The sequence below is a fragment of the Durio zibethinus genome, chromosome 14, assembly GCF_047325235.1.
Source record: "Durio zibethinus cultivar Kanyao isolate XHJ-2024 chromosome 14, ASM4732523v1, whole genome shotgun sequence".
Classification (NCBI taxonomy): Eukaryota; Viridiplantae; Streptophyta; class Magnoliopsida; order Malvales; family Malvaceae; genus Durio; species Durio zibethinus.
Window position 1 is genome coordinate 20168879 of NC_143175.1, and position 10436 is coordinate 20179314.

At 32.1% G+C, this 10436-nt stretch overlaps 2 protein-coding genes and 1 non-coding gene across 3 annotated transcripts; 1 reads left to right on the forward strand and 2 right to left on the reverse strand.

The window, feature by feature from the left end:
• Window positions 1–99: 99 nt before the first annotated feature.
• Window positions 100–172, forward strand: TRNAK-UUU (transfer RNA lysine (anticodon UUU)). The gene has a single exon. It is a non-coding gene; the product is annotated as a tRNA-Lys (tRNA).
• Window positions 173–1214: 1042 nt separating this feature from the next.
• LOC111293932 (putative pectate lyase 12) lies at window positions 1215–7234 on the reverse strand. The gene is made up of 5 exons (XM_022887003.2): window positions 6670–7234; window positions 5490–6170; window positions 5117–5333; window positions 4468–4673; window positions 1215–1587 (listed from the first exon to the last, which is right to left on the reverse strand). Exons 1-5 carry the CDS (start codon window positions 6798–6800, stop codon window positions 1347–1349), a joined length of 1476 nt encoding a protein of 491 aa, XP_022742738.2. The 5' UTR covers window positions 6801–7234; the 3' UTR covers window positions 1215–1346.
• A 1765-nt stretch (window positions 7235–8999) lies between these two features.
• Window positions 9000–9511, reverse strand: LOC149515110 (uncharacterized). Its single transcript, XM_089742984.1, has 2 exons — window positions 9372–9511; window positions 9000–9189 (listed from the first exon to the last, which is right to left on the reverse strand). The coding sequence occupies exons 1-2, from the start codon at window positions 9509–9511 to the stop codon at window positions 9000–9002; spliced, it is 330 nt and encodes a 109-aa protein (XP_089599110.1).
• Between the last annotated feature and the right edge of the window lie 925 nt (window positions 9512–10436).

Below are 10436 nucleotides of genomic sequence, written 5' to 3' on the forward strand. Positions count from 1 at the left end.
TTTTTTTTATATATTATCTTAGGTGCGCAAAGTCCATTAAGGTTAAACTTAGATTTTAATATTTTTTTAAATGGTGTACGAAATTATGTACAAAGCTTAGCCGTCTTAGCTCAGCCGGTAGAGCGCATGGCTTTTAACCATGTGGTCGTGGGTTCGATTCCCACAGACGGCGTCTTATTCAGTTTTTTTTCTTTTTGAATTTTACTTTTTACCTGCAAGAGGACATAACCTAATAGGAAGAAGGGGAGGAGGTTCGAAATCAAAACCTCAAAATCCTCTTTAAAATTTCTTTGGCCGCTAGACAAAGAAGAGGACGATACTTTTAAAACTTTGGGTGACTAAGAAGGTGTCTTTCATTTCAATCAATCAGCTTTTTGTACGTATGAATCAATTTTTGTCTTGCCTTTTGTGCTTATTCACACTAACCAACGTTTCAAGTCTACCTCTAATATTTGGTGCATTTTCTTCAAGATCAATTATCATGAATCTCTTAGTTCATCATTGTCTTAGCAACAAATTTTGCTCCTAGTTAGTATCCCCAAAAAAAAAAAAAAAAAAACTCCTTAAATTAGAGGATAGATAAATATTTTTTAAAATAATTAATAGAATAAAAAAATATATAATAATTTTTAATCCACTTATGAAAATAAACCTACAGTAACTGTACAAATTAATAATTCTAACATATTATATACTATAAATAATTTAGTAGTTTAAATTAACCTCTTAAATTATTTGTTTCCTTCATCTTTGCCATGATTAAGAATCAGACTTAGGTCCACTTTGACCACCAACCCCATTAAAAAATTTGTTAGCGCTGATGTAAAAATCAACCTTTAGTGGTCTATAATTGGATTCTTTTAGAAATATACAAGACAATATTGTTATACACTCGTGCATGCACGCTCAAAACCTAAGAAAAAAGCCTAAGAAAAAAAGGATTCTAAAGTCACGATACAAAATCTACTATGATAGACTGGAAAATTTTCCAACAAGGAGACATGCCATGTTGAAATGCTCATTATTATTATCCAAAGAAAAAGCCAATCAATAGCCAAAAATAGAAAAAGGCTGAAACGAGCTAAAAAATGGGGACCCAAAACACTGAATTTGATGTGGTATCTAACATTTTGCCCCAGCATCCACACCATATTCATATCCTCTGAAAATTTTGCTGTCTTTCCTCTTTTCTTTTCCTACGTAAAAACATTAGCTAGAATCAAACTTAAACCAATTAATTGCAACATATTGTCTGTGTCTGTATGCATCTGCTTTCTGTGTTAAGTAAATCAGACGGGGACTAAGAACCCAATCATCAACGAAAATTTTCCTTTGTTTTGTAATTTCTAAAACAATAATAATGATAATAATGGTGGTAGAGCACCTTGGTTGGTGATAGAGTACAAAATTAAAATAATTAGAAGAGACAGACAGATTAAGGCTATAGATGTGGCTGGTGGAGGCGGTGGTGCGCCGCTCCCGAATATCATTCCAAAGTAATCACCATCATCACCGGACCCTGCACTACTGGTGTTGTGGGTGCCGGTGCTGCTGGACCCACCGCCAGTAAAGCTTCCAGTCTCTTCCCTGTACAAATAATTAATAACCAAAACACAAAGCTCATACATCAGACATAAGACATAATAAGAAGATAAAAAGCTCTACATTAAACAAAAATAGATGGTATTATCATAAATGTTATGCCAGATTCCAAGTATTCAAACTTGAAAGGTTGTTGGGTCATTAAAAATTGTAAGTTTAGCCTAATCCAGATGCATATGTAATCAAATAGAACCTTTTCAATAGTGCCAACCAATGGCAGCAAATTTCAGGTGGGGATAGTAGCGGTAGGAAGCAGAAGAAGTGGGTCAGACATGGGGAAGGAACATCTAATGGAGGCAAGTTGGTTCTTTTGAATAGAACTTTTCATGACATAATTCGAATTGCAGTTACCATTTTGAGATGCAAAGCAAACACACAATGGCAGTTTGAGAGAATACAATTTTCCTTCATTTAACTTCTCTTTCTGAGACCAAAAAGGTTTTACATCAAAGAGAAATAAAATTGGGGAAGTTAAACCATGTATAGGCCCCCTCAAGTGCAATGTAAAATGACTAAGACAGAACAAAGTTACAATCCTGTTGATTAATTAGTAAAAGACACAACTGTCAGACAGAAAGATTTCGTTGCCAAATTGCATTAAAGTCATTTGAATTTCCACGTTAAGATTTGGCTGTAGCCTATCTGAGTCGTGTTTTCATACTAAGACTAATAATTTAGAAAACATCTAAACTTTGAAGACATGCTTCTCTTGACCTCAATCAACAAAAGTGAAAAGTTTCATTTCACACACAATGTAAGGCAAGAATATAGTATCTCCTACTGCTATGAAAACGACTACCGGTAAAGGGACCTTATATAAGCATACAATCATACTAACAATTACAGAAAACCTCTCTCATAATTTTCTTCAACTAATAATGCTTAATGCATCCTTTATCACCAAGGAATATCGCATATGCAACCAGTGACAATAAATGTAGCGATCATTATTAACTGGTATCATTGACCAAAATAACTAAAGAAACTAATCTAAGAAACCTAGGATAGTGCTTTTTTTTTTTTTTCACTTGCTCCTAGCCCTCAACTTCAATTTCAGTTCCGAAACCACCCTGTCAACCAGGTTTCATGATAGAATTAAGGGGTTAGCCTCAATATATATAGTTCATCCACTTCCTTGGGTGGTGACCAAATCACATTTGCAGCTTGGACCACCCTAAGAAAAAGGTTGGTAACATGCATAACAACAAGAGGAAAAAGGGCCTATCATATTGCCAATAAGTCAAGAGGGGAAGCCGTCCTTTTTTTTCCCTCCTAATACAACTACTTGTCATGTCCAGCTTACATCAACATCAGTCGGGCCCACACTGATATACGAATAAACATGATGGGTCCTATTCTTTACTAGCTGTAAAGAAGATAAAAAGGGAATATAAATTGAGTCACCTGCCTCCTACACGAGTAGAACACCAAAACATGATCCTAGTGGGTCTCCTTCCAATAATCCCCAAGCAAAAAAGGCCCACCCTTATCCCCTTCAATTCACCTCTTGTAAACTAAACCCCTCCTTTTCTCATTGTTTTCACACAGGTGCACATACGGTTTCTGATTTGGAAGTTCCTTTTGATAAAGACACTGCAACCTTGGATACCCGTTATGAACATGCTAAAAGTATATCTGAAGTAGTTATAAATGAAAAGAAAATTATTTTTCTTGTTCTTTTGAATATGATGAATCTAATATTATGTGCTGTAAACCATAATACTATAGATATAAGTTATTCAGGGAAATGTCATCACAAACAATGCATTTTTAGTAAGTAGTCTCAATGGAAAACCTAAACAATCATTTCATAGAATGAAAGGAAAAAGAAATAACAAACAATTACTAGTATTTACTATATCATTACTTTTATCCTATTGAAAAAAAGAAAAAAGAAAAATGGAAGTGATGTTAGGAAAAGACATAGAAATTATAATAAGTGGGGATAGCACAATGACAATATAAAACTGTTAGTTTTTGCCAAAGAAATAGAGTATTAGATTTGATCTTTAATTATAAGATCGTGAAAAGTAAGGTCACATTCTCTTTTTCGCAACAAAATCAACTTTAAAAGTTTTGACTTACAAAGGGTAATTTCAAAAAATCAGATTTGAGAGCTTTTTAGGCTTTTGTAGGAAGTGGTACCACCTATGGTTAGCTTAGCCCAGAGCTGGTCTGAAGAAGAAAATAGTTACTAAAAACAAACACGGTAACCAAAGAGAATCCAACGGTCAAAAACCAGGAATCAAAGAGTAGTTACACCTTAAAAAAGAATGTAATGTTACATAATTAAAAAAGAGGACGATCATGCAAGCACTGGAGACGCCTATGGATTAGGACAACTGAACTGTAACAAGGCTGACAGCTTGACTCAGTCTCAGACAGATTCGTAACACAAGCATGATCACGTGTATCTATGAATAAAAAAAAAAGTCTAATGCAAAACTTTCCCCCTCATTCAAATAAAAGAATATATTTTTAATTGTCTCTAAACTAATAGCAAAGCCAAAAGTTACCACTCATTAACTAAAAGCAGAAATTGGGTTTTATCAGGACTTTGTCTTCTGACCAACAGGGTTAAAGTTCAACAAAGCAATGGATTATTGCAAAAAATGACCTTGCAAGCAGTAGTATTTTTGTCCTTAAGATATGAAAAGACTAAAATAACCTTCTTCATAAACCAACCACTACACTTTTTTCACCAAGGTAATCTTTAAAAGGATTTTAAGTTCAGAGCAATTTATTTCAAATCAACTTCAAGCCCAAATATCAAAGAAATAATGACAGTTAAAAAGTGATATGTAATTCAGTTATTAGGCCAAATACTACCAAACAAAGGACATTATTGGGATTTCAGATATTTACCTAGCTTCCCCAAAAACGCCAGCGTTGACAGTGAGCTGTTCAACGAGGGAAGCAGATTTGGGATCCAGACTTGAAGCTTTTTCATACTGAGCACTTAGGCCAGCTCCAGAGGGCACAAAATATGCTCCATTTACCATTATGTCCCCATCTGTCCTCCAGTTCCAATCTGTCCAATCTTTCTCGTCCGTTTCTACTCTCTTTGTCACCTGCTTACAAATGCATAGTGTAAGGAGATTGCATTATACGCGCCTACACAGGCGAGTTAAAATATGTAAAACAAGGTGCTAGCAATAAAGGGCTGCTACTGCTGTTGTCCAAGGTGGATTTGAGTAGAAAGGAGAAACTGTGAACCAAAAAAAATATCGGCTTCACGCCTCAGCATTGCTGGCATGCACTACCATCCCCGTCAGATAATAGTATATCTCACGCGTCACCGCTGGGAGTGGGGATTATGAATGAGCCCCACTTGAAAAAGTATTCATCTCCCATAACAAGTCAAAAAGGTTAAGGAGACACCACCAAGAATCATGAATCGATCATAAATTTAATCCATCTCTTAAAACAATCTAAACCAAAATCTAAAATGAAAAGAAATTTTTAAAAATTAACCAATCAAAAAAAAAAAAAAAAAAAAGAAGAAAACTACTACCTCTTTAGCATCGGGGTTCCCTGGTGCAGTATATCGATTTCCTTGACTGTTGATGGTAGGGTTAGCACTACCACCGATAGCATACATTTCCCATGCAGTAAAATCATTGTTCACCACGTGTATATATCCTCGGCGGCACCTTGGCATTCTTTGCACCAACGCTTGTCCGAAATGATTAAAAGCTATAGTCACCTGCATACCTGAATCAGGCAAATACCTATACAAGAAAAAGGTAAAAAAATAATAATAATAATAATAATAATAAGAACTTGAAGCAAGATTCGTTCAATGCATTTAAATTCATCGTATTAATTGTTTTTGACACTCTAAACTATTAGAGGAATTGTGAATGTAGACATTGAAATGAAAGTACCTGTCATCATGGCCTAAAAGCATAACTTCATCATGGTGAGAAAAATAGCTATTACTAATAGTAATCCCAGTGGACCCCATAATAGCATCAACCAGGCCATCAGTGCAATAACTAAGGGAACAATGATCAATCCAGATCTTCTGAGAACCAAGAATGGAAATCCCATCACCATCTGATCTTCCTCTCCACCCAACATGAGTTGGAGATGAAGCAATGTCTGTGTTCCCTGAAGGCTTACAATGGTGAACATGGATGTTATGGATAATAACATGGGATACAGACTGCAAGGTTATACACCCATTTCCAGTTATATGAACGTTGGCGCCGCGGCCATCAACGGTTTTGTAAGAGTTGAAGATGAGCTCGTGTTTGAGTTTGATGACCATGTTGGTTGAGAAGATAATCCAAAGGGGCTCGTTTTGTATGACAGCATGGCGGAGAGTGCCTGGCTTGGGGTTAGCAGGGTCGTGGTCGGAGGAATCGGTGACGGTGTAGATCTGGCCACCTTTGCCACCTAGTGTGCCTTGAGCAAAGCCTATGGAGCAGTCGGCTAAGCGCTGGCGGTTGTTGTACCAGTTGGGGTCGCATCGCCAGCAGTCGTCTATGGGGTTTCCGGTTAGGCATTGGTCTTTTTCGGTTACAGACAGGGCTTGTCTTCTTGATAAGGACACATTTAACCTCCTATAAGCAATAAAGTAAAGATTTTGAGTAATGTCGGCAGATTTTTCAGGAAACAGGGGAGAAAAACAGAGTATTCAGTTTATTAAAATGTGGTATATGGGAAAATGGGGCTACATTTTTACAGTCAGAATCCTTAAAAAAAACAAGGGTTTTGGCCTTTTGGATTATAGAACCCTAAAATTGGTAAGAACAGATGGAACTTTTTTTCCTTTACCTGAAAATGCTTTGGGATAAATCTTTTGAGTATGAAACAATGAAGAAAACAGTGTAGAAAAACATGGTATCTAAGAAAATGGGAAGACTATGTTTTTTAGTCAAAATCCTTAAAAAAAATTAGACCCCATGACAAAAATCTTGAAATGTCCAAGACCAAAAAAAGTGGGCTTTTGGGTTATAATACTCCAAAATGGGTAAGAAAAATGGGAATTGTTTTTTCAAAAACAAAATCTTGACAGAAACCAGACGGCCCCAGAGAGTTTGAATTATGAAAAGGGCTTACCTTTGAACATCTTGAACAACTGATTCAGGGTCAGGGTGCTGGTGAGGGAGGCTAACATTGAAGGCAGCTCTGGCAGAGGCAGGGACAGAACCCAAAAAGCATATTAAGAGAAAGCAGGTGAAAGAAAGCATCTTGGGAGGGAAGGAAGGAATAATAATGGAAGGGAGGTTGGGGTTTTTCCTTCTTTGAACAGTCTTGCTTTGCGCTTTGCTTGTTCTTCAAAACCGCAAAGCAAAACTTGGGAGGTTGCAAATCCTTCGAAAATGTGAAGTCATCAGTGTAATATTAGCGTTAAAAACTGCCATGATGTGACAAAGAATAATTTAAAAAAAAAAAAAAGAAAGAAAAGAACCCTTATTATTATTTTTTTCTCTTTCTTTTCTGTTGGTTTACATAATCGGAAAGGAGAAGGAAAAAAAAGGAAAAGAAAACTACGGCTATAATGGAGGAAGAGGAAGAGAAAGAAGAGAATAGCGCCCTTCTCAGTACTCTCTCAGTGTTTCCCTTGTTTTTTCCCTTTTGGAGAGTCCCTCAAATACTCACATTCCTACCTCGCTCTCTAATTATTCTAAAAAAGAGTTAATCTAGGACGAAAGAGAGGGAAATAAAAGGGGAGCTTATCCAAAATGTTAAAGAAAAAACTTAAATGAAGCTTTTTTTTTTTTTTTTTTTTTGGGTAAAATTGATGAAATTTTTAATTAAAATTAAAATTAATAGATTAAAATATGTCGTTACATAAATTAAATATGTAAAATTTAAAAAAATTTATATATATTTTAGATAAATATTTTTAATAAAAATATTGATAAAATTTTTATTATTAAATAAATATCAATCAAATTTATATTATAAATAATATTTTAAAGATTTTTTTACGTATTATTGATTTTCACATTAAATTTTATCAATTTATTAATTTAAATTTTTTATTAAAGTTTTTATTAAATCATTTATGAGAAGGAACTTTACAAACTTCACTTAAAAATTTTTATGTAAGTTTTTCTATAGTGCTGAAAACCCTTTTTATTCCCTTGAAAGAAAGGTGATATGTTGCCTTTGTATTTGAGGATTGAGGTTTTTTACCGTGAGTGTTTCTACATAAATATATAAATAAAAAGGATTAACTTATATCAGTTTTATATTTTTTTAATTTTTAATTTTAATAAATTAAAAAGATAAGATTAAAACTTTTTCCTTTATTTATTTTAAAATTTTATTAAAATTAATAATTAGAAAATATGTAATTTTTTAATTTATATTAATATAAGTTTATCTCTTTTTTATAAGTAATATTATTTCTTATTTTGCCCAATAAGCAAAGCAGCTTACGAGTGTAGATAGAAATTTGTTGAAAAACATTTGAAGAAGCGTTTGATTCACAAAATTTTATATTTCGAGAGAAAAATGATTCTTGAGAAGTGTCAATTCATGGGAATGGATGACTTTTCCCATCATGGGAATGTTAGAGTCCATATTTAGTTTGCGGAATCTTAGGTTGTGTAATAAAGATTTTTTTATTATAATATCCTTCATTATGTGTAAATAACACATAATATTTCAACTGCTAATTATGTTATTAAAATTAAACATGTGACAACCATTAAACAACTAAAAATAAAAATGATTTTCATTTTTCATTATGTTAAAAATAAGGTGGTATATTATGAACAAATATATATATATATATATAATAAAGTTCAAAAACAACTTTTTTTTTCATTATAAATGTAGTATTTGATAAATTAAAAAAATTCATTATAAACAAGCATGATAATTTTTTTTATATAAATGCTATAATAAATAACAAACATGATGTTTCTATCACTATAAACACTGTGTTTAATAAAAAACTAAGTACTACATTTTGATTTATAAATAAGCACATAAGCACCACGTTTTGGTTTTATAAATGTAGTCTTTTAATCAAACACAATGTTTATGGAATTATAAAGTAATTGACAATTAAACAAAGGCGACGTTTTGAAACTATAAACGCAGTCTATGTATGTACAAACACAATGTTTCTACCATTATAAAATTAGTATTTTACAAATCATAAAAAAGCTTTTAATATAACAAAACATTTTTTGATACAATTTCTTACTTAAGAATGTTTCATATTGTAGTATTCTTGGGGTGTCGTAAGTTGGTGTGCTGACTTTCAATCATTTAAATGGTATTTTTAACATCTATAAGGTATTAAAAAACTTTTTTCATTTGCGTATCTAGCATCGCACAAATAGTAAAAACTTAATTCAGTGTCATAATATTAATATACATTTAAAATGTGTTTCATGGTATAACTAAAACCAAAATATTAAACTAATACTTTATGGGATCCTTAAACCATTTTTACGTATAATGGCATCGCTAAGCACTCTACCATATGTTGAAGAACCTTCCCATCCTAGTAGAACATAAATGAATTGCATGTTTTGTGCACAAACACCAAGAACATTGGTAGTAATTTTATTTTTCCTAATCTTGTACCTAAGCCTATCAACTGAGTCTATATTCACCCTTATGAATGTTTCATCTAAAACACCAAAACAATTTTAAACCCAACAACTCTGATTAATATATTGTACAAAATTAAGATTTATTAATATTTATTTAGAACAAACAATGATTAATGTATTATTTTGAACCATTTTCATCTATTATCTGTTGAATTTTCTGCTATCAGTTTTGGTTTGTTAAACAATAATAAATGTAATTTCAAAATAGAATTCAATACAACATGAAATTGTCTACTAATTGTCTCTTCAGATCTAGCTACTTGATGCTTTATAACCTTATATTTTATATGATAGGCAATGATATGAATGAAGCTAATAATCATTTCTTTTATTGGCATATGTTTAGATGCCTTTAATTTTCTTTGTGTTTGAAGCAATTGAGATAATTTTACAGAATCCCTCTTATCCATTCTACAATTATCCACATCCTATTTATCACTCTCAAAGACCATTTTGTTTAAGTTCAATGATTTAATCTGAAGCCTATTAAGAGTTTTATCCGTATAAAAGATTTTATGTCTTTTTTCAAGTATCATAACAACTAATGTCATAGTAATAATAAGTAATAGTTGAATACTTTATGTTTGTTCATTTACAAAATAAGTATTGTTATAAATTGTATCTTCTTTTTTATTGATAAATGAGTCATAATTGCTTTTAAAAAATATTTTTGTTAATGTTGAAAACATGTGTCGAAAGTAATAATGTGCATTTAGTAGATCAAGATTTAAGTCACATAAAAAAAAACCAAATAGTAAGAAAATATTTGAGTAGATCAAGAAATAGTAAGAAAACATTTGTAGATCAAGAACAAATAACCAATAGCAAGAACACATATGATAGATCAATAACTTTTTAATCAAGATCTAACCTAGATCTACCAATATAACAAGAAGACATTTGACGCAAACAAATAATATAGAACAAATCGTACAAAATAAAAAGTAAACTGATCATATAATGATAAAAGATAAGCTAAAATGAATCGCATGAAAATTGAATCACAAAGCTAAAAGGTGATGCTGTGTGAAATAGAAAAAGATGTAATTTCGGGTTTGATTAGAGCTCTATAATATTGTTTGGAAAAGGAAATATGGTTTTATATCATGTTCATATGTCAATTTATTTTGTTTTTTTTTTTATCTATTGTCAACAATGTTTTAAAACTAAAAAACATGATCATTGTTAGTTACTATGTTTTCAGGTGATCAATTACTATATTTATCAATGACTACGTTTCTATAATAA

What these genes read in the sequence shown, in the direction of transcription:
- LOC111293932 (XM_022887003.2), bottom strand. Translation starts at nt 6,800, where the DNA reads ATGCTTTCTTTCACCTGCTTTCTCTTAATATGCTTTTTGGGTTCTGTC. An exon ending in GTTGTTCAAGATGTTCAAAG is followed by an intron (nt 6,171 to 6,669) that starts GTAAGCCCTTTT and finishes TATTGCTTATAG; the next exon opens with GAGGTTAAATGTGTCCTTAT. An exon ending in GGCGTTTTTGGGGAAGCTAG is followed by an intron (nt 1,588 to 4,467) that starts GTAAATATCTGA and finishes TTATTTGTACAG; the next exon opens with GGAAGAGACTGGAAGCTTTA.
- LOC149515110 (XM_089742984.1), bottom strand. Translation starts at nt 9,511, where the DNA reads ATGATTATTAGCTTCATTCATATCATTGCCTATCATATAAAATATAAG. An exon ending in TTGAAATTACATTTATTATT is followed by an intron (nt 9,190 to 9,371) that starts GTTTAACAAACC and finishes AACATTCATAAG; the next exon opens with GGTGAATATAGACTCAGTTG.